The sequence below is a fragment of the Tachyglossus aculeatus genome, chromosome X4, assembly GCF_015852505.1.
Source record: "Tachyglossus aculeatus isolate mTacAcu1 chromosome X4, mTacAcu1.pri, whole genome shotgun sequence".
NCBI lineage: Eukaryota > Metazoa > Chordata > Mammalia > Monotremata > Tachyglossidae > Tachyglossus > Tachyglossus aculeatus.
In genome coordinates, this window is record NC_052098.1 from 51,786,025 (window position 1) to 51,810,158 (window position 24,134).

At 42.4% G+C, this 24,134-nt stretch overlaps 1 protein-coding gene across 3 annotated transcripts in view; it reads left to right on the forward strand.

Annotated features, from left to right (window-relative positions):
- The window catches only part of ZNF462 (zinc finger protein 462), a 125,168-nt gene that overhangs the window by 64,636 nt on the left and 36,398 nt on the right, over positions 1 to 24,134 (forward strand). For all 3 annotated transcript variants that reach the window (XM_038769481.1, XM_038769480.1, XM_038769482.1), the window contains exon 7: positions 2,773 to 2,964. In XM_038769481.1, the coding sequence (XP_038625409.1) occupies positions 2,773 to 2,964 (192 nt within the window). The remainder of the gene's footprint in view (positions 1 to 2,772; positions 2,965 to 24,134) is intronic.

Genomic DNA, 24,134 nt, shown 5'->3' on the forward strand with positions numbered 1-24,134 from the left:
ACTAGATAGCAAACATTACTGGTCATGGGTGGATAAGGACTCCCATATACCACTGGGGTAGGTTAGTGACCTAGACAGCCTCCTTCCTTGACCATTCTTCCTTTTGGTCCCCAAGAACTTTCTTTGTTCTGGACAATCACATGCTTTGCCAACTAGCTAAGCTCCCCTCTCAAAAGTTGGTGGTATTGGGACACTGAGCAGCTGAGAGGGCAAACCCTCCAGAAAGTGGATTTTCCTCCTTGAAGTGGTTGCCCTTCTTCAGAAAGGGTGGGGTCTCAGACTCCTTTGGATAACTGTTCTTGGAAAAGGGTATTTTAGAGCTTCTGCCTTCTTCATTTTCCCGGGACTCCAACCTTTACATCTTTAGTAGCATCTAACTAAGGTCCACTCAGTAAGCAGTCTTACAGTTCAAGCTGTTCCTTCACTACTCCCTATAAGAAACAGGGCATCCAACCAAGAAATCTTCCCCGGTGAGCTTTTCCCTCAGGCTGCAACCTTAATAGCATCTCTTGTCAGAAGCCCCCAGTGGGAACCAGTTAATCACTCAGCCTGTGGGAAAGACTTAAAAAGAGTGCCAGAGGCTGCATATTGACCTGAAGACACTGAGTTAAAGTCCATATTACTGAATCCGACTAAGTAGACTGGCCTCTTGTGCTTTCTGTAGAAGTGGGAACTCACTATAAGAGAGAAAGTCAGCTGTTGTCTGAACTTCTTTCCATTATATGCCAAAGTTCTCAAAGGTGAAACCTGTGCTACAGTGCCCTGTCTCTGAGTAATCCAGTGATGTATAGAAAGAAAACTTTCTACCCATTTAAACAATGGTTCACAATCCTGAATAGTCTGGCCTAATCCTTTCTCTGGTTGCGCTATTCACTGCAGCTAATCTCTGTTCAAATGATGCAAATTGTTCAACCATGCAAGCTGTCGTTTTAATAAAAATTTAAAATCTGGCTCGGAGAAATAATCATGTATTTCTTAGGCCTACTGTGGTTCGCTGATATCAGGTGCCCTGTCATTATACTGCTAGTAAATTGAAAAAGTGGGAACAATTTGTTGTGGATTAAATGTTCAAACCCAGAATCTATCAGGAAAGCTAGTTTAGGGTTCATGTTGATTTATAATGCTTTTCATCTAAAACAAAAGCTCCTGACCAGCAGCGTTAAAGCTGTTCTTCCTTCAGATGTCTCCCTTTTACTTATCTGCTCTCTTCTTCATTGCGCCCCATGTTGTACTTTTAGCTCTCCCATCCCCAAACCATTATTTGTACCTTTTCCTCCTTTTTTAAAAAATGACATTTGTTAAGTGCTTACTGTGTATCAAGCACTGTTCTAAGCCTTGGAGTAAGATACAAGTTAATCAGATGGGACACAGTCCCTGTCCCCCATGGGGCTCACAGTCAAGTAAGAGGGAGAACAGGTATTGAATCTCCATTTTACAGTTGAGGAAACTGAGGCACAGAGAAGTGAAGTGACTTGCCCAAGGTCACACAGCAGGCAAGCAGCGGAGCCAGGGTTAGAACCCGGAAACCCTGGCTCCCAGGTCTGTGTTTTATCCACTAGGCCACGCCACTGTTGCTTGGAAAACCCACCTGGCCAGCTTTGGCAAACTTCGTCTCTCCCTTCCTGCAAACCCTTCTTAAAAAAAAATTACCTCTCTCGGGAAGCATTCTCAGATTAATTACTCGGTCTTCAACAGTGCCATTCCATCAGCTACCTCAGTTCTATAAATGTAAATGCTCAGTGTAAACAAACAGTGTATTTACGTGTTTACTTGTTCATTCACTGGTATCAATTATTTCACTCTTGACTGACACATTCATCAGCTCATGTTTACTGTCTCCCCATTGTAGTGTAGGCTCCTTAATTAATTTTGTATCTTCCTCAAGCTCCTAGTGCATTGCTCTGTTCACAGAAGGTGCTCAATAAATCTATTGCTACTGGTTACCTTTTAGGTTATCTTTTAACCTTCCACCTCCTTTGTTAGGAACATGGATAACTAGTTGCATCCTCTTCATTCATTCAGTCAATCATATTTATTGAGCACTTACTGTGTGCAGAGCACTGTACTAAGCGCTTGGGAAGTACAAGTTGGCAACATATAGAGACGGTCCCTACCCAACAACGGGCTCACAGTCTAGAAGGGGGAGACAGACAACAAAACAAAATATGTGGACAGGTGTCAAGTCATCAGAACAAATAGAATTAAAGCTAAATGCACATCATTAACAAAATAAATAGAATAGTAAATATGTACAAGTAAAATATGGGGCTCACCTCAGCATGTTTTGGGGATACCCTAGCTCTCAATATAGAGGAACAAGAGAAAAAAGGCAGAACTAAGATTACTAGGTTCACTTCAAATATTTTCAGCAGTTTGCCCAGCTGTGGAAAAACATCTTCTCGGCCTTCTTAGGCAGTGATGCTCTGGTGTGTTTGATGTTCAGAAATATCAAGAGCCAGTAAATGTAATAACTTTAAGGTGAACTGACTCTTTTTTTCTTTCCCCCTTCTTTGTTTTCATTTTCCTGTCTCCCTCCTCTTCTCGCCTTCATCTCCATTTTTCTCTGCCTCTCTCTCCTGCTTTTGGTCATCTCCTCCCTCCTCCTTTTTTTCTCCCTCTCCCCCTCCTGCTGCTCCCTTCCTCTCTCCCTCCCACTTCCACTTCTGTTCCTTCACTTCCTCCTTCCCTCCTCCCTCTTCCTCATCTCTCTCTCTCTTTCTCCCACTTTCCATTCCTCTTCTCTTTCCCTTCCTCTTCTTCTCTCTCCTTTAGGTGAACATGCCTACAAATGTTCCTGGTGCTCATTTTCCACCATGACGATCAGCCAACTGAAGGAGCATTCCTTGAAAGTCCATGGGAAAGCCTTGACCCTCCCAAGACCACGCATTGTCAGCCTCTTAACCTCACATGCCCACCACTCCTCCCAGAAGGCTGCCCCTACCGAAGATGTGGAAGACTCCAATGGTAAAATGGGCTTCAAAGCCTGAATTAACCCTCTGGTTGTTGTGGTGGGGTGGAATGTGGGACTGCAGGGGAAATTACAGCTTCAGTGGGAGTAAGAAACTTGAAAAGGCCTCATGGCCAAATAAGAGCTAAGCGTTGAAGTGGGCAGCCCGTTAAATGTGAGTTTACAATGTGACATGGCAGCAAAATTAGGCTGATGCTATTTTGGACAGTATGTGCTGAGATATCATATCATGTGAGAGAAGACCCTGATAATCTCTCTTCCCTCATGACACTCAAGGGTTTTGCACATTGAAAGTTCCTAAGAGGCTAGATATATCTGGATAAATTGGAGAAATGTCAAAGAAAAAAAAGCAAGGAAAAGAATTGGAGAAATGGAATTTTGGCTCAGCATCATCCTGGGGAGAATGTAAGGTCCTGAGGTGTTTGGAGGTTGTTGCAATAACTGAAGAGAGAAGAGAGTGACTGGGTATGGCCCAAAGGGGAATTAAGGTTTGATCATGTTAAATTTGAAAATGGAAGGCATGAGCTGAATTGTAGCAAATCTTCCTGAGCTACATTTACTGGAGAAATAATGGAAATAATGGCAGGAACATTATCCCTTGAGGACTCCAAACTGGGTTAGCCTTTATAATAGAAGAAAAATGGTAGAGCTCCCATTGAGTACTGGTACAGAACTGTGAAAATTCCCCCTTTGACTGTCCAGTGCATCTATAATTTCTGTTCTGCAAGGCAGTGGCAGGCTTGTGTTGTTTTAAGTGCAGGTGTTTGAGCATGGAATAACTTCTATGGTCATTAGAAGGAAAAGGAAAACATAAATACACTTAAGAAGTTGAGGGTGGAAACCATTTTTTTTAACATTCCCAAATGATTGTGGTAATATCTGAGCAATATTTTTAAAGATGACCTTTTATGAAGGTAGTTGTGGGGAGGAAAAGGGAGGGCTGTCAGGGAGAACCGAACTCCTGTGGCTGATAACCACATTTATGAAGTCTGAGTTAAGAAGGCAATGGAGAGATTGTGATGGTTTTCTCTCAGGGAATCATATCATACAAACACAGTCTGTCATTTGATAGCCCCTCTGTGAAGCATTTCCCTTGTACAAAGAATGCTTCATTATTATCATTATTATGTGTAATTTATTGAGTGCTGACAGTATACATTATCCTGAGGTCAGAGGTCAGGTGGAGCCTAAAGAGTTGGATTGGAAATTGGTTAAGAGGAGCACCTAAGTTTTGTAAAAAGCAACCCACTTTATCAGGCTTCGTCTGATCACCAGAACAGTCTTATCATACAATGTGAGCATTCAACAGTATTGGTCCCAACTCTTATATATGCTCATTCTCATTGGTGAAGCTATTTCTCAGGTGCTTTCATCTGTAATGGAAGATTCATTCATTCAATCGTATTTATTGAGTGCTTACTGTGGGAAGATGCACATTGTAGAGTCAGAGTACAAGTATGGCAGCAATCCAATTCGCATTTCCAGCATGGACTCAGGGATGAAAAGGGTCTGATTAATTTTCCTTATGGCTTTTTTGGTTTCTCTCCATTTTGGGGTGGGATCCAGGTGGTGTGGCTCAGTGGAATAATTCACAGAATGGAAATATGAAGTTCTAACCCCAGCTCTGCCACTCTTCTCTGAGGACTGTGGCCAGGTTACTTCACCTCAGTCAGATGGGAGACGTAGGTTTCTCATCTGTAGAAAGGGCTAGCTGAAGAGACCTGATAGAGCAGTCTGGACAACAACTACTCACTTTAGGAGACTGTGTTGACTTCAGCCCTATTAGCCTTATGACTGAACAAGACCAACTAAAGTCACATGGCCTAGTGAAAATAGCCCGGACCTGGGAGTCAGAAGACATGGGTTCTAAACCTGCCTCTGCTACTTGCTTGCTGTGTGACCTCGGGCAAGTCACTTAACTTTTCTGTGCCTCAGTTTCTTCATCTGTAAAATGGGGATTCAATACTTGTTCTTTCTCCTACTTAGACTGTGAGCTCCGTGAGGGACGGGGACCGTGTCCAACCTGATTAATCTGTATCTACCTCAGCACTTAGAACAGTACTTGACACACAGTAAGCTCTTAACAAATACCATAAAAAAAGTCACAGACCTGAGGCCCTAACTCCCCAAATTTTCTAGGGAATGGAATGGAATCACCAGGTGGCTTGCTTGAAGAACGATCTGTGCTTGGTTAAAGGAAATGGTGGAGACTTTGGCCTATCTGCTTGAGTTTGGGGAATCCCTAGTAGGATTTGTATTCAAAATGTCACAGACTTGCCTTTCTGTGGTCAAGGAATGTCTTAAAATACTGAGAACAAGGAATGCATGTGAAAGCTGCTATTATGCCTAATTAGTCTAAGTATTGACCTCTGCTGTTTTTAACATATATGAAAAATGCATACTGAAAGGACAGCAGTAATCGAATCTAATTTGCTGATGACACAAAATTGAGTTCAGATGTGGGGGTAAGCAGTGGGCAGAGAAGCAGCATGGCCTAGTGGGTAGAGCTGAGGCCTGGGCATCAGAAGGACCTGGGTTCTAATCCTGGCTCCCCCACTTGTCTGTTATGTGACCTTAGGCAAGTCACTTCACATCTCTGTGCCTGAGTTACCTCATCTGTAAAATAGAGATTAAGACTGTGAGCTCCATGTGGGACCTGGACTGCGTCCAACCTGATTAGCTTGTATCTACTCTAGCGCTTACAATACAGTGCCTGGCACATAGTAAGCGCTTAACAAATACCATAAAAAAGAGACTGCATATCAAATGAACTTGAATGTATTTCACGTATGGGTAACTGGATGGAAAAAAGAATTATCTGCTGATAAATGAAGCCCTACAGGGACACAGCGAGTCATATGGTGATACACATTCCCAAGAATGAATGAATCCAAGTTGGAGCAGGACAGCTTTCTATCGAGTTGGGAGATACAGAGCAATTTGCTGGGGAAAAGAATGCCCTGTGTTCAGATATCAGCCTGTAAATAACATCTTCGTTAGTGTTTGGAATATGTGAAGTAATTCCCTGGAACACAAATCATATGGAGTTGTTTTGGGGTTGCTCTTACTCCATTAGGTTTCTAACACTGCAGTTGCCAAGAGTGGGAAGATGCCAAGGGCTGGTAACCTGTTCTAGGTCCCCAGGTGATGGTCATAATTGAGCCAGGTCAGTAGCCAGTACGTGCAGTGGCTGCCTGACAGGTGTTAGGTGGGCATGACTGAAATGAGTTGAATGTTTCATTGCCATTTGTAATGGTCAAGTGCTGCAGCCCAGGAAGGGACAATCTCTAAGTGGCTGTCTTGGCAGGGGCTGTGTAATTCCTTCAGTTCCCAAGGCGGCCCCTCCCAGAGCATTGGTCCCTTCCAAGGGAGGCACATGCATGGGGTAGTAGCAGCAGAAAGGAGGAGGAGGAGGAGGAAGTGGAAAGGGAACTTGCACAGCAGCTGCCTGTACTGCACCTGTTCTCTGGATAAAGAGAGGACTTTGGGCGTCAGGGCTGTCAATCTGGCACATTTCACTAGCTAAATTCACTCAATTTTTTTTTTCAACCAGTTGTTGGAAAGAAAGGAACTGCTGTATAATATTGGTTCTGTATACAGGGTAATGGGAAATGGCCTGCAATTGCTATTCTAAACAAAGCATTAAAGGGAAACCATAAGATGATTCACAAAGGAGTTGCAGGTCACTGGTATTTCTCTCTTTGCCATATATGATATAACACTGCACTTTATTTGGCTTTGCCAAATTTCTGGATTTCTGTGCTGGAAAAAATCCAGATCCCCAAACAAAGGCATCATAAAATAGGCCCTAGATTTGTTTAAATCTGAGATTTTTACACAATATATGGAGCAGGTTTGGGTGGGTATGCACGCTCCAGATGTAGGAGAAATTTGAAAAAAAAATAGTGGAATCCACATGATTCTAAATGTTCCCCATGATATTTCACACACCGGTCAGGTATTGTTAGGAGGATTTGAAATGAATATTTTATCACAGGACATCACAGAAATTATTAGGTTAAAATAGCGTAACAGGTATTGTTGCCTCCTCCTTTGCGTCTTCCTTTTGGAGGTTGCCCAATTGATCATTTTTGGGGGACCCCCACACCCTGCTGTCAGTGAGCTGGGACTTGGGCAGGAGAGGAATCAGTGACTAAGCCTAAAATGGGATCTGTCAATCTGGTGGCTGTGCTGATGTCAGGATGTTAGAGGTGGCTAGAAAGTGGAACTACTAATATGTGGGTCCTAAAATGGTATGCTTCTTTGTAAAGCATGCACCCAAATGGTATTGTAGTGATGCCTAATGTTAGAATTTTTCTGTACAGATTCAGGCAAAAAAGAAATTTTCCATGGCAAAAATCCTTATAAAAATGTGCCTGTTCGCTCCAGACCCAGTCAATATGTTTTGAAATTTACCAGAACAACATTAGCAATACCTTACTTGGTTGATCCAATACCCAGCCAGGCCAGTATTTTGTCTCTGACAGTTGCACCCAAGGATGCCTGGAGAAACCCAGAGACGGTTGCTCCATTTGACCTCCAACTGCATGGTTAAGGGTGAGGGGAACTTCTAACTTCCCTCACTCTTCCCTGTAATAGTTCATCTTGGATCTTTCATTCAGTCAGTCAAATTTATTGAGCACTTAACTGTGTGCAAAGCACTGTTCTAAATGCTTGGGAGAGTACAATAGAAGAATAAGCAGATCCAGTCCCTCCCCACAACGAGCTTTCAGTCTCTCATTCAGAAATCTATTTCAAATTTTGTGTGAATTTGCTTGTATCCGTATTTTTTTCTTCTGACTTCCTCATCCAGAATTTATCCCAGTACTTCTGCACAACTTCCTGTGATAACAAATGCCATATGCTTACCATCCAGTGGCTGAAGAAATGTCTCCTTTGTCTCTTAGACCGGGTAGGGCTTAAGGAACAACAATTCTGTGTTCCCTCTGCCTTACTGTAGATTGCAATCATGCCCCTATGACCCTGCCTGTGCCTTTCCAGACTGAAGAGCCCTTATCTTTTTTAGCATATCCTCATACGATAGCCGCTCCACGCCCTTGATCATTTTCATCGTCTTTCTCTGTACATTTCCCAGCTCTACTTATGCCCTTCCCAAGATTTGGTGACCAGATTTGCTCACAGTAATCCAGGTGTGTGGACACACCATGGTTCTATATAGTGGCCAGACAATACTCCTTGTTTTGTTTTATAAACCCCATACTGTTTGGTGATAAGGTATGTCAGTGTTGAGATTTTGCCTAAACCACACTTTCTTCTGACTCCAGAATTTTTCTTTAAAAATTAGCTATTTGTTTTTTATTTTTTTTAAATCTATTCAATCCAGCTATGCCTCATAGAATTTCCATAGTAGCAAAATCACTTCTACTACTAAGGAATTTACAGTTCATTTTGATCAACATAAATAAAAACACAGCAGACATTGAAAATGAGTATAAACCAAATACAATAAAAGAGGTGACTTGGGGGCATGGAAAGTAGGAAACTGGGAGTCCTATATCACGGGGTGTGCCATCAACTCCCTTGACTTATTTGAGGCTAATCATTCAACTTTCTCTGTCTCAATTTTCCCACCTTAAAAATACAGATGTAATGCTTCCTACCTGAGAAGTATGTTTGTAATGTTATAGAATGATGACATATCATTTGTTAGAAATTTGGAAATCTTGAAATGAAAGATGCTGTATACAAGTACAAAGAACTGTTACTGGAGAAAATCACAAGGCAATGCAATTCACAGTGTGCCTGTCATTAGACCAGGTGCTCCATTATCTATAAATTCTCAAATTGTATAGAAAATGGAAAATCACTTAACTTTCTTAAAAAAAAAGTAAAAAAAAAGCGAGTGTGGGGAAAGTAGATATGAAACTGATGTCCAGGTAGTTTTACTCCATAAAAGTAATCCATAAGAATGATAAAGTTTCCACAGAAAAATGGTAGAGATACAAACATTAGAATCTTTCCCAAATGAGGTTGTGTGGAAAGAGGAAAATGTAGAGTGGATTAAGTTTTATCATTCCCCACGATACACTCATAAGGTAAATTTTTGAGACATTCTGAAGTTACTCAAGTGGTAGGGTATCCATATATAGTAATGATTATCCATTGCAATATTTATAAACAAATTTTTGCTTGTGGCAGTGGAAGGGGGAAGAGAGGACATTGAATTATGTCTTCATAAATCTATTTTTGTTTTGTGATTAGATCCAAATACCAGGGAACCTCCTTAGCGAGAAGCTACACAGAACACAATCCTGTGGATGGTGAAAGAAGTTCACAGTTCCACCTGTGGGCACACGACATTTCACAGAAATCAAAATCCACTTAGAATTTTCTGGGCTTCATTTTGAGAGCATCCTTCTGCATCTTAAAGGCTAGGAAGCTCTTCCTCATGATGCTCTTGCTGTAAAGCCTAACATTTAGTGGAGGCAGTTGAAGAGGAGATATACCCAGAGAATGGGAGATGCAGTGGCAAAGAGGGGATGTGTGTATATATCATCAGAGGGGTTTCCTCTGTACCATAATTATTGCTGAGAAGAAATTTGGAGGGTGTGGTGAGAGAGGAAGGGAATGTTCGTATGGTACATGTAGATGGGCTTGGGGGAATATAACAGTTTTTATGGTTTACAAAGCTCCTATAGTAAAAATGTAGAATTTCTCTAACATGTAATTTTACTCACAGTGACTGTTGTGCATGTATGTGTAACTATTTCTATATGACTTTTAAAAAATACAAATGAATTTGGGTGGGTATGTGTGTGAATTGCGTTTAGACGTTTTTTAAGCATCTTGAATTTTGAATTGCTTTGCTTTGAATGTCCAACCCAAATTCCAAGCTTCCAACTCAACCTTGACTGCAGCAAAACCTGACACTTAAAAGTTAAGATATTAGATGCCTGCCTTTCAAGAAAAGAATTTCAGACCTGTACATAGTTCAAACATAAAATTCAGACTTTTAGAGGATCCAACAAGTTGCTAGGGCATCAGCCCATCTGAATAGGTTCCAGTTGCAATCAGGTGCCTTGGAGTGGAAGGAGATGAGGCAGTTCTTTAATAGAACAATAATAATAAAGAAACTCAAGTGACCGGTGATAGCGTGGGCTGCAAGGATTCACAGCATTCACAGCACATAGAAAATATCAGGCATGATTTTAATGATGATGATGATGATGGTATTTGTTAAGCGCTTAACTATGTGCCAGGCACTGTACTAAGTGCTGGGGTGGATACCAGCAGATCGGGTTGGACACAGTCCACGTCTCACGTGAGGCTCACATTCTGAATCCCCATTTTACAGATGAGATAACTGCAGCCCAGAGAAGTGAAGTGACTTGCCCAAGGTCACACTGCAGACAAGTGGCAGGATTGGGAGTAGAACCCATGACCTTCTGACTCCCAGTCCCGGGCTCTAGCCACTACGCCATGCTGCTTCTCTAATGGCTCAACACTAACAATGAATAGGCACTGCTTCTCTCAAACGTACCGATCTCAAATGTACCTGACCAAAGAAAACTGCCCTTACCACCTGATGAGGCCTTCTCTGCTGAGCCGTAAACTAAAACTGATTTGGGGGACCAAGTTTGTAAGCCTTTCTGAGAATAGTACTCTTTGTTGTACAGGCTGACAGGTCTTTAATTCTGGTGGTGCTGGAGGGCACTTCTGTAATGTGGTAGTTCTTTCTCATACACCCAGAAGTCTTCAAGAGGGAGGGCAAAGGGGCAGAGGCTATGCTACTGGAGCTTGGCCTCTTGTTTGCTCCAGGGTCTGTCACTGTCACGGTCTAAAAGCACCCTTCCCAAGGACCCTATCAGGGTGGGATTTCTTTAGTTTTTAAGAATTAGCCACAGATAACACGCCAAAGATTAGAAAGCATTTGGAGTGTACTTTAGCATGCCCCAGGAAATTTGTAACTAACCCCTTTCCCTTCCCCTTTGCCAAGAAAAACATTTGCTCATCATAAATATAAGCATGCGTTACCAAACACATTCAGAGCCAGTAATATCCAAAACAGAAGTATGCTTCAGTGTTCCACATGCAACAGCAGTCTATCGCAGTGTACTCACTGGAAAATTATTCATCAGCCTTCTGTACACCTCATTCACATAAAGTGCCTAGTGGAGATGAGGAGAGAGAATCTGGGGGCAGGTAGTACATGAACACAATTAGACTAACTGTATATTAACCTTGAGATAAAAAGTTACTTCAGTCCAGGTTTGCCTAAAGCAGGTTTTGCAAACAGGTTTCTGGCAGCCCTTCCTCTCCCCTTCACCCTTCCTGCGACTCTGTGTGTCTCTTTCCCTCTGCTTTCTACTCCTGGTATAGAGAGCTAGGTCAGTGAAAGTGAGTAAAGCCAAACTGCAAGGGAAAAAAAAATCAAGAAGTGGCAAATTACTGGGTAAGCAATAATAGCCTTCATAATCGTCATTTTCAACAGAATTATTGAATAGGTTCTTTGTTCGGAGCATGGTACTGTATGCAGTGGGGAATCAATCAATCAATCGTATTTATTGAGTGCTTACTGTGTGCAGAGCACTGTACTAAGCGCTTGGGAAGTACAAGTTGGCAGCATATAGAGACGGTCCCTACCCAATAGTGGGCTCACAGTCTAGAAGGGGGAGACAGAGAACAAAACAAAACATATTAACAAAATAAAATAAATAGAATAGATATGTACAAGTAAAATAGAGTAATAAATATGTACAAACATATATACATATATACAGCTGCTGTGGGGAAGGGAAGGAGGTAAGGTGCGGGGTGGAGAGGGGGAGGAGGGGGAGAGGAAGGAGGGGGCTCAGTCTGCGAAGGCCTCCTGGAGGAGGTGAGCTCTCAGTAGGGCCTTGAAGGGAGGAAGAGAGCTAGCTTGGCGGATGTTGGGAGGGAGGACATTCCAGGCCAGGGGGATGACTTGGGCCGGGGGTCGACGGTGGGACAGAATTTCAAAGGACAGCTCAGGCACAGCGGAGAAAGTATGAACACAGGACTAGGAAAATATGATTAGATCTAAATTGTAAGTACCAGGGGCGTGAGGAGGGCAGTACAAATAATATTCATTCAATCTTATTTATTGAGCACTTACTGTATGCAGAGCACCATACTAAGCGCTCGGGAAATACAAATTGGCAACATATAGAGACGTCTCTACCCAGCAACGGCCTCACGTGATTGATAGTGATGAAGATAGCTGAGGTGAAGGGGCAACCAGCTTTGAGGCAGTGGAGTTAGAGAAGGGGTGGTTTATAATTGCCTGAGAGTAGATAACATGGTCCAAGAAGGCAGTCACAAATTATATATGACCTTATATATGACCTTCCTAACAATTTCATTCACCTGTCTGCGATCCTCAGGGAAAGCCTTTGGAAGACTCCTGGACTAAAGTCTTGGTGAACTCAAGTGCTGACATCCTATATAAGCTCAGGACAGCCCTGTGGGACCCAAGTCCCTGTTTGATATTTTATCTTAGATGACTCTTCAGCCCTCCATTTAGGATAGGGTGATGGTCTAGAATCAAAAGGCAATATCCTGCCATCTTCAGTTTGGTGCCACCCCTGTCACTGGCAATTCAGTTGGTACTAGACTGGGCACAGTGCGTGCTTGGAAACTAAGAGGAAAGCAGCTTTCTTCTGTCTTTTGTCCCCCCACCCCTCCCTTTTTTTTAATGGTATTTGTTAAACACGTACTATGTGCTAGGCACTGTACTGAGCGCTGGGGTAGATACAAGCTAATCCGGTTGGACACAGTCCATGTCCCACAGTCTTAATCCCCATTTTATGGATGAGGTAACTCAGGCCCAGAGCAGTGAAGTGACCTACCCAAGGTCACACACAAGACAAGAGCCAGTGCCAGAATTATAACCCAGATTCTTCTGACTCCCAGGCCCGTGCTGTATCCACTAGACCATGCTGCTTCTCTCTTCCCCTACCCCGCTTCGTTATTCTCTACTTGAAGCAGGTAAATCACTCTTGGGGTGTCAAATGCTTGGGGTGCCCCACCGCCCTCCCTCCTCCCTCTCCATACCTTCCTGATGAGTCCTACACAGAACCAAAGGTTTTCATCAGCACCCAGACCTTAGAGTTGTTATCAAATTCTGTTACCTATGTGGAGGCTTGTCCAATGTACGGATAAAGAAATTGAAAAGGCCAGCATGGCCTTTTGAAGACTACAACACAGAGTATGATGACAACAGGACATTAAGCTTCATATCTAGTTGAAGTTCTACAAGGCTGTTGTGACTAACCTTCTGTATGGGTTTGAGATCTAGACCATCTACAGAAGACACAGTCAGCTCCTGGAGCAGTTTCACAGCATCTTCAAAGAACTAGATCCAATATCAAGTGGCAGGGCATAATTACCAATAATGGGGTCCTGGAACACGATCAACTCATCAGCATTGAAATAATCTCACAGTAACTGGGTGGGACAGGCGAGGAGAATGGATGACAGCAGGATCCCTAAGCTGCTATTGAATGAGGAACTGAGAGGGCAAATATGTAAACTCAGAGGGCAAAAATAATGACTTAAAGACATGGTGAAGCACAGAAATCAGGGAAAGGATTGCTCTCCTAGGGCAACTTCATTAAGACATCATGAAGACTGGGAAGTCAAAATCAGAGGCAGATCCAATGTGGGTAAAACCCTCTACCCCATCCAGTCCATACTTCACTCTGCTGCCCGGATTATTATTTTTTCTTAAATCATTGTCCAGAAGTCTCCCCGCTCCTCATAAACCTCCAATGGTTGCCTATCCATCTCTGCATCGAGCAGAATCTCCTCACCATCAGATTCAAGGCATGAAATCAGCTCTCTCCCCCTTACTTAGCCTTGCTCCTCCCCACTACAATCCAGCCTGCACACTTCACTCCTCTAATACCAACTTGGTTACTAGGCCTCATTCATTCAGTCATTCATTCAATTGTATTTATTGAGCACTTACTGTGTGCAGAGCACTGTACTAAGTGCTTGGGAAGTACACGTTGGCAACATATAGAGACAGTCCCTACCCAACAACGGGCTGTCTTGCTCACATCCTCCCTCCTGCTTGGAACTCCCTCACTCTTCACATCTGACAGATCAGTGCTCTCTCCATCTTTGAAGCCCTACTAAAATCACACCTTCTCCAAGAAGGCTTCCCTGACTAACCTGTCTTCCCACCTTATTTATCCTCCCCTCTGCATTACCTATGCACTTGGATCTGTACCTCTTAAACACTTTGATACTCACCTCAGCCCCACATTACTTATGTCTATATCCTTGCACTCTACTGCTTTCCTTACCTGTAATTTATTTTAATGTCTGTCCCTCACTTACTAGACCGTAAGTTTCTTCAAGAGCAAGGATCGTGTCTCCAACATATTGTATTGTACTCTCCCAAGTACTTTGTACAGTCCTCTGCATGCAGTAAGAGGTCAATAAATGCCATCAAGCAGCGGTATTTATTGAGCGCTTGCTCTGTGCTGAGCACTGTAGTAAGCGCATAGGAGAAGAAGAGCCTTTTCAGCCTCACATATATGGTTAGGACCTCATTGTCAGTAGCGTCATCTTGGAAAATGAAGGTCAGCTGTATACATCTTCTTATGCAAATAAATGAATGGTATCTATAGGATATTTTGGATTAGGGTGGGATGGTGGTGGGGATGCTGACAGCAGAATCACCAATCACACGCATCTGCTAATCCACCCATGCCCCTAGCAGCCCTGTACATCACTTTTTCTAGTGCATCAACTCAATAATCCTGTTTAGTTTCAGAGGGCAGATCCGATGCATTCTTTCTACACCTACAGAAGAAGCTGTTGCTGCTAAAAGCTAAATTATCTCTTCAGTCATATTTGATAGATCCAGGTGCCTAAGTGACTTTTCTTTAAAACATCACCAGCCAAAATACATTCTTAAATGGCTCCTCTGTAGACCTGAAATGTATTATCATTGGAATTATGGAAGGATGATTACTGGATGCCTGTGTCATAGCCACCTCTTTGTCTCTAGCATTTAAGGACTGATTCTAGCATCAAGGACTGAGACGATAGGCAAAAATGAGCTGCACATACTGCTTGATACGTTCTTCTCTTTTCTTTTTTATTATCCCTGCAATTTAGCTCTGTCATTGTGCATTTCTCTCTTCAAGGTCTTACTCAGTTCTTTCCAAATTTCAACCGTGTCAGCAATAAAACAGCAAATTCCTTGCACTTTGTTCGAGGTTACAGAAATAGGCTACAGGATAGTCAGTGATGTTTCACATTTCGCTTTAGCCTAAATGTTGGAAAGGAGAATGACAGTTTCATCTGTTTGTCATGATTTTGCTCCCAAATTATCATCAGATGAGGCCAGTTCACAATATATCACTTAAAACAGCCCACTGCTGAGTCCATTCCACATCTTGTAGGGGAATTAGTTTGGTTTCTGCAGAGCAGTACCTGCTGCACAGTGTTTTGGTTAAGGAATTAATTTGCAATTTCTGCACTGTTATTCCTGGAGCAATGAAGTCTTTGGCTATGTGGCACATCTTCTCATTGTCAGTACTTTTGCAGCCTTGTCTGAAGCAAAGCTTTCTACTGGATGTTTTCATTTATTTTGCATTTGGTGGTTGTTTTTACTGCCGCTTCAAGTTTTTTGTGGTGTGTGGATTAATTATTTCTGCAAGGTAGAGCCTTCTGATGTCAAACAAATTTGTGTATTGGCTCTGCTATGATGGATGTGGGGCTTGCATTCTTGCAAATCCCAGCATTAAGGAAAACTCGTGTCATGGTCTCCCCTAAGTCTGATGATGTCCGGGTGCACAAAACATTTCTTCCAGTGTCGGGTCATATGGTATCCAAATAGGATTGCCTTTTTTGGAAGGATGCTCCCTAATTTCCTAACAGCATTCTAGTCAAAACACATAGTGAGAACACAAATTATGGTGGAGCCTATCAATCAATCAATAGTATGTAATGAACACCTACTGTATTCAGAGCACAGAAGCAGCATAGCTCAGTGGAACGAGCATGGGCTCGGGAGTCAGAGGTCATGGGTTCTAATCCCGACTCCACCACTTATCAGCTGTGTGACTTTGGGCAAGTCACTTAACTTTTCTGAGCCTCAGTTACCTCATCTGGAAAATGGGGATTAAGACTGTGAGCCCCATGGGGGACAACCTGATTACCTTGTATCTCCCCCAGTACTTAGAACAGTGCTTGGCACATAGTAAGTGCTTAACAAATACCAAAATTATTATTCTTAGTAGTATTGGATCACTGGGTCACTGGTTCATTTTTTCTTTCTCAGCCTTCTGAACTCTGCTCAGTTTATCTTTCACACTCTTTCGCTACCAGCTTTCCTAGTATATCTACTCCTGTGGAAGGAACTATGTCCTAATCATAATTCTTGACCTCATAAGTGAATATGTGGGCTGTTCTCAACTATATTGCTGTATTATAGGGAAGGCAGTATGGCCTAGTGGATAGAGCACGGGCCCAGAAGTCGAAGGACCTGGGTTCTAATTCCAGCTTTGCCACTTGTCTGCAGTGTGACCTTGGGCAAGTCACTTAATGTGCCTCAGTTACCTCATCTGTAAAATGGGGATTAAGATTGTGAACTCTATGTAGAGAAGCAGCGTGGCTCAGTGGAAAGAGCACGGGCTTAGGAGTCAGAGGTCATGGGTTCTAATTCCGGCTCCGCTACTTGTCAGCTGTGTGACTTTGGGCAAGTCACTTAACTTCTCTGAGCCTCAGTTACCTCCTCTATAAAATGGGGATTAAGACTGTGAGCCCCACGTGGGACAACCTGATCACCTTGTAGCCCCCACAGTGCTTAGAACAGTGCCTCGTACATAGTAAGCACTTAACAAATACCAGCATTATTATAGGGACTGTATCGGGTCTTATTAACTTGTATCTACCCCAGTGTTTAGTACAGTCCCTTGAACATAATAAGTGCTTAACAACATCATTACACAGTAACAAGAAGCAATTTTTTTCATCAGGTATTGAAACCTTATTGTTTTTCTTCATCTAGATGATTTGCTTTATAACAAGGTGATATATTTTGCATTACATTCATTTGACTAAAGCCCTGCTGTAATTAGAAGATAACTCTCAAACAGTAAGCAGTGAAGATACTGTTAAAGGTGTGTAGAAGTCAGTGGAGTCATTACAGACCTGCTCACTTAGTATTCTCTCTGCAGCCCCTACTTCTTTAAAAGACCTGGAAGTGTAAAGAAGGATCTGCGTATTTCAGCCGTTTTATGGAACACACACATTTTCATGCAGTTTTTAATATAAAACAATGATATTTTTGCTCAAACGTCTTATAAGCATTAAAGAAGTCCTTTGGATAAGGAAGATAGGTAGTCCTGAAGAATGGAGTATGAGATTTAAACATGCGTTGGTTTGTATATTCTCTATGTTTTGATGTGTTCCATTCATCATCTTCAAAGCAGCTGCCACCGGAGGAGGAGGAACACTCCTTATACTTTTGTTTCATTTGAGCCACCAGACCTTGTATTTATTTGTCACACAGTCTTTGTGTTTGCTTTCATGCCTGTCTGACCCACAGGGAGAGGAATTTCACTGACATATTACCTGAAAGAGTCTTTTTTATGGCCTGGCAAGCCTGCTGACATGGATGGTTTCTCCTCCTACCTACAGCTGACAGAAGTCCTGACTTAGGCGAGAAGAGTAGCAATTTTGGACCGCCATTCCGGTACCGGAGAGAAGGCTAGTGGGACTCCTGAAAGTCCCATTTTTGCTCAAGGTGGCAGTGACTGCAGTCAGTGCAGTGACAAGGGCCAATGTAGCAGGCAGTGACTTTGCCTCCGTACAGAGAGAGAGGGAAGCAGAGAAGCAGCACGGCCTAGTGAAAGATAATAATGATAGTATTTGTTAAGCGCTTACTATGTGCAAAGCACTATTCTAAGAGCTGGATAATAATGACATTTATTGAGTGCTTACTATGTGCAAAGCACATAGTTCTAAGCGCTGGGGAGGTTACAAGGTGATCAGGTTGTCCCACATGGGGCTCGCAGTCTTAATCCCCTTTTTACAGATGAGGTAACTGAGGCACAGAGATGTTAAGTGACTTGCCCAAAGTCACACAGCTGACAAGTAGCGGAGCTGGGATTAGAACCCGTGACCTCTGACTCCAAAGCCTGTGCTCTTTCCACTGAGCCACGCTGCTTCTCCCAGGACTGGGAATCAGAAGACTCTGTGTGACCTTGGGCATGTCACTTAACTGTTCTGTGCCTCAGTTTCCACATCTATAAAATAGGGATTAAATCCTACTCCCTCGCACCTAAGACTCTGAGCCCCAGGCAGGACAGGGACTGTGTCCAAATGGATAACCTTGCCTCTATCTACCCCAGTGTTTAGAACAGTGTCTGGCATGTAGTAAGTGCTTAACAAATATTATTATTACTATTATAAAAGCAAGGAACAACAAGGACAATAGTGAGTAGAATCAGATAAGGGGAAGCCTCTCAAACCCTTGTCCCTGCAATGCTCCCAGTTGTTGCGCCTTCCACCTTTACTCTAATTCTTGTCCTGGTTCCAAGCTGTTCCCCAGCCATGACAGAAAATGACAGTGGAAGCAGCAGCAGCATCAGGAGACCTGGAAATGGTGGGAAGGGTGATGGCAGCTAGAGATGGGGACACTGCACCTAGCCACAGTTTCCCCTTACCCACTGCAGCTCCTCCTGTCGTGCTGTTGCCATTTTGCTCTTCCGTGCTGGGCCTGCGTGCCTGCTGTCTGCTGCCAGCATCCTGGACCCTGCCTCTCTCTATTCTCCTGCTGCTCCCTGGCAGCAGGACAGAAAGAGGAGCGATACAGCCGGGAACCTGACTGTAACACCTAAAGCAACCCTGGCAACGGACAGCGGGCAGGCAGCCTGGCACGGAAGGGTGCAATGGCTCTGTTGCTCTCTGCTGATTCATTTGGGCCAGAGAGCCACTGCCATGGAGGATGTCATTTTGGTGAGTAGCTAATTTTGGTGGGTGCTTATGTCTGTTGTCCTTATTGTGTGTCTTTTTCCTCTGTCTCTTCCTTTTTTCTCCCTATATCTCTCTTTCTGTCTCTCTCTCTGTCTGTCTCTCTCTGCCTCTTTCTCTCTGACTTCCCTCCAACCTGCATTTGTGGCACTGACTCCTGCTCCTGAGAGCCCCACCCACATCCCACTTTGAATTCCCATAAACCTGGTTGCCTTGTACCATTCTCTCTCATGGCATTGAATCAATGGAAAGGCCAAACTAAGAAACATGTACTTGAAGACTTCCGGAATATTGCGTTGCAAATGCTTCTCTTTTGTCCCTTCCTCTTTGCATTACTCTAGACTGCTGCTCTCTACCTTCTGAAATCATATCTCCTCCAGGAGGGCCTCTTTGAATGACCCCTCATCTTCCCACCCTCATACCCAGCGCTCCTAACTGCCACTTCAGCACCTAAACCCTTGCATTTTTTTAATGGTATCTGTTAAGTGCTTCCTATGTGTTAGACACCGTACTGCTGGGGTAGATACAAGTGAATAGAGTTGTACACAGTCCCTGTCCCACATGGGGCTCACAGTCTTATTCCCCATTTTATAGATGAGGTAACTGAGGCACAGAAAAGTGAAGTGACTTGTCCAAGGTCACACAGCAAACAAGTGGTGGAGCCGGGATTAGAGTCCAGGTCCTTCTGCCTCTCAGCCCTGTGCTCTATCCATTAGGCCATGCTGCATTCTCAAATCCCCAGTGGCACTTATGTCTCTATCTTTATACTCTATTCTTTCTCCCTACCTGTAATTTGTGTTTGTTTCTGTCTCCCACACTAGATGGTAAGCTCCTTGAGGGCAGTGATCATGTGTACTATTTTACTCTGCCAAGCATTAAGTACAGGGCTCTCTAAAGAGTAAGAGCACAATAAATACTATTGATTAATTGATTGGTGAGTGACTCCTTATTCAAATCTTGTGTTTTTTTTGCACTTTTAGAGAGAGGAGAGGCCCTGATTGTCCATAAACATGCAGCAAACTGATAGGCAATCAGCGCTGGTAGCTCTCATCTTCAATTAATCAATCAGTCATATTTACTGAGCGCTTACTATGTGCAGAGCACTGTACTAAGCATTTGGGATAGTACAACAGAATTAGCAGACATGTTCCCTGCCCATAACAAGCTTATGGACAGACGATAATATGAATAAATAAGTAATTTATAATATAAATAATATATCTCAGTATCCTCCTCTTAACAAGGATATTTCCCAAGACCCACATCTATAATTTGAGACCCAAAAGCAAGCATCACAAAGAAGCTTAATGGGATCTTCGAGATTGAACCCTGAATCTCATTTGGCCAAAATGGTTTTCTTTAACTTACTGATCTACAGAGAGACCTTTGGCAATCCCACGAAATTTTGCCCTTTTATATAATCAATATCGAATTGTGACCTAGTTTAATTTTTTTAAAGTTACATGAATATTTTATTTCATAGTATGTAATTTCAGAATTTATAATTTCTCCTCCAAGACGGACATTATTACACTGTAATTTATCTTAAATTCAAACTCTGATCACATAGTGTTATTTTTAATGCATCTTAAAAATACAAAAATAATGACCAAATTTACAACCCATAATTAAAAAAAAATTTTTTTTTATCCCGCTAGTCCTGGGTCTTCAGATTATATCCCTAACCTTCAGCACACAGAATGATGTAAGTGCAAAGATTAATGCTGTTTTACATACCACCCACACTGTTGAAACGGTTTCAAGGAGATGAGATTTGCTAGAAGGAAGATGTTGGTTGGGGCAGTGTGGTCACTACTGAGATTTAGTGGTCCAGAAATCCTTTCAAGAAATATTTCCAAGCTAGGTTCCCTCAGAATGCTCAGGGACATCATTCTTAAATAAGTCTTATTTCCTAACTGATCTTTTATTTTTCAATTGGCATCTCATTCTTCAACAGAACTATAGTAAAAGTCAAATCTAGAGCAGGGGGAACTCATAAATGCACCTGGTCCTCCAATTTTCATGCTATTTGACTTTTTTTTCACTTCCTTTTGGTTGACAGTTCTTTTAGAAAACCATCTGACTGTGTGGAGTCAGGAGTGGTTGTATTTAGGGAACTTGCCCTCACGTTCTTGAAGGCTGTTTTTATGAAAAGGAGACCCTTTTAATCATGTTCTTGTGAGGAAGAGAACCGGCCGGGTTTTGGATGCTGCGGCCCCATGGTTTTCAGAACGCGGGCTCTATTTAATTAATATTGTTCCTTTGGGCATTCTTGGGGTTTGAAGGGGGACCAATAATTAAATTTCCTGACAGAAAATTGGCTTTCAGTTTAGGTTGTAGGGTGACTTAGAGTTGTAGTTGCATGAAGAACGAAGCCTGAGCAACTTTAAGATAAATGTTCTTTTTAATTCATAGAAACCGTCTATCCCATTTTGAATCTGTGAATATTTGACACTTCATTTCCCAACATGTCACATCATCAGTTGATACAAAACACTTTTGATTAACAGGTGCCCAAATCTCCCCTGAAAATGGAAAAATCAATCTTCTTTGCTTAGTAATGGGTATTAAACAAAGTCTCAAGTTTTTGGTTTTTCTCTTGGTGTGTGTTTGAGGTGTAACTGATTGAAATATGTGTGGCCATTAAACTTCTCCCAAAAAGGTTGTATCAGCCCATCGATCGGTGTCCTTTGTGCGGAAATGGGTGTCCTACTACAAAATCTTCAAAGCTTAACCAGGTCATTTTCATTTTTGCCAAGAATGTTCCCAAACTGAGATATATGTATATTTGTGTATATATATATATATATATATTATTTTGCTTCTTTATCATTTCTCAACATTCAGATGGATTTTTAAACATAAACATCAAAGGGAGAAAACAGAATGAGGAAAAAGTATTCTTCTTGAGCAGAGCCTTGGTTAAAGAAGCTGGAGACTTGAAACAAATTTTTTTATGATTAGTCTTATAAATTACTAGCAAAAATACTTGGTTTTCTCCACTGTTACACATTTCAGGTTTCCTGTCCTCCTCCTAAGGCCTTTTCCCCACTCCTTTACTGTAACCACACACTCTCACTCAGCCACTCGCCCAGACAGACACATTGTCAGAAACTAATATGCCTACAAAGACATTCTTATTCCCAGCGTGGAGCAACCCCAGCAACAGAGGTGTGAGTGGCTGCTGACTTTCTGGTCAATACTGCTGGCTGGACTGAAATTCTAATACATCCCATAGGAGTCAATGTGGAAACTGTGGGGACAGGGCAGTGGCTGTAGAGGCAGAAAAACTACTGCAGAGTGTAGCAGCAGTGGCTGGAAATTGCTTGGACAACTCAAGCTGACGACCTGCCTCCTGCTACTGACTGACTTGTCAAGTTTCTGTGTTGGCTCCTGCAAGGTCCATGCCAGAATTTTAGTCCAGCCAGCACCTACCTCGCATCTATTTTCTTCTATTGCTGGGTGTCTCCAGTCCTTTCTGTGGATCTTCTCTGCTCAAGGGAAATCTCTGTGTGGACAAATGTGTGAGTTTTACTGGGTGGGAAAGTGAGGAGAAGGGGATTAAATTGCCAAACAGATTAGGCTCTGCCCTATTGATTTCTGGGAAATGTGGTTCCTCAAACCCTACCATCCCCTGAGGAAAGAAACAAGTTCTGCGATATTTGAAGATATTTTTAAAATGAGGATTGTTGTTACATATATTTAGTTTTTGGGAATGAATGGCACACGAGATTAGCGGAAGAGGATGGTGAAAATTTGGTGAGGGAAAGGTTTTGCCTAAAAAAAAAAACCCAACAAACTCTTTTTAAACCACTGAATTTCCAAGCCTGATCTGCAGGCCAAGAAATCCTTAACTTCTGTGATGATGTAAAGTTAATTTGCTACAACCTGATGGCATTAGAACTAATACCAAACCGTCTATTCTTCTTTTGTCTACTGTAATTCAGTGTTCAGTAAAGTTAGACCTAAAATGAGATCCCTATTGTCACAAATCTCCTATTTTTGTTCTTCGCTGAGACAACCCTGATGATTCTGTATTCAGTAGGTGACATCCACAAAGGCTGGCAGATGTCCTTAGAATTCGTTTTTTATTATGGTTCTTGTTAAGCGCTTACTATGTGCCAAGCACTGTACTAAGCGTTGGAGTGGATACAAGATAGTCAGGTTGGACACAGTCCCTGTCCCATATGGGGCTTACAGTCTAAGTAGGAGGGAATAGGATTTAATCCCCATTTTACAGATAAAGAAACTGAGGCATGGAGAAGTTAAGTGACTTGTCCAAGGTCACACAGCTGACAAGTGGTAGAACCGACTTAGAACTCAGGTCTTCTGACTCCCAGGCCTCTACTCTTTCCCCTAAACCATGCTTCACACTGGGTTGCATTAAACTGCTGAAAGGTTGGCATTAAACCTGATATTCCCCTTAGAAAGTTGAGTCAGTGAATGAAATCTGTGCAAAATAAAATTTTTCCTACAGTTTTGACTATAGTTGATAAGGAATTAAGGTATATGAGCCTGTTTGTATCAAGGAAGAGTTGGTGTCTTAAGCAACAGTTTATTTGCATGGTGGGTATTATGAAGACATCAGGGCATGAGGTAACTGCTACAGTGCTAGTTTTCCTTAATAGTTACTAAATGTATTGCTCAATCAGTGGTATTTATTGAGCACTTACTATGTACAGAGCACTGTACTGAGCACTTGGGAGAGTACAGAATTAGTGGACACATTCCCTGCCCATAAACATCTTACAGTCTTAAGTGTTGTGCTATGTACTGGGTAGATACAAGATAATCAAGTCAAATACCACCCCTGTCCCAGCCAGTGCTCACAGTCCTAAATGTAGGATGAACAGGTATCTTTTCTTACCTTTTACAGATGAGGAAACGAAGGCACAGAGAGCTTAAGGTCATACATCAGGTCAGTGGTCAAACTGAGATTAAAACCAAGGCCTCTTGATTCCAAGGTTCATGCCTTTTCCACTAAGCCAAGAACACAGTTCCCGCATTTTAGGAGAAATAGGTGTACCACTTGCTTCTCAAAATGATGATGATGATGATGGAGTCTACCATTGTAAACCACGGGCAAGCCTTGGACCAGTCACAAAGACTCCATGATTGAAGAATCTGCATGAAGGAATTGATGCCACAATTATTATTTTTATTATTATTGTAATGCTGATGGTTTGCCAGT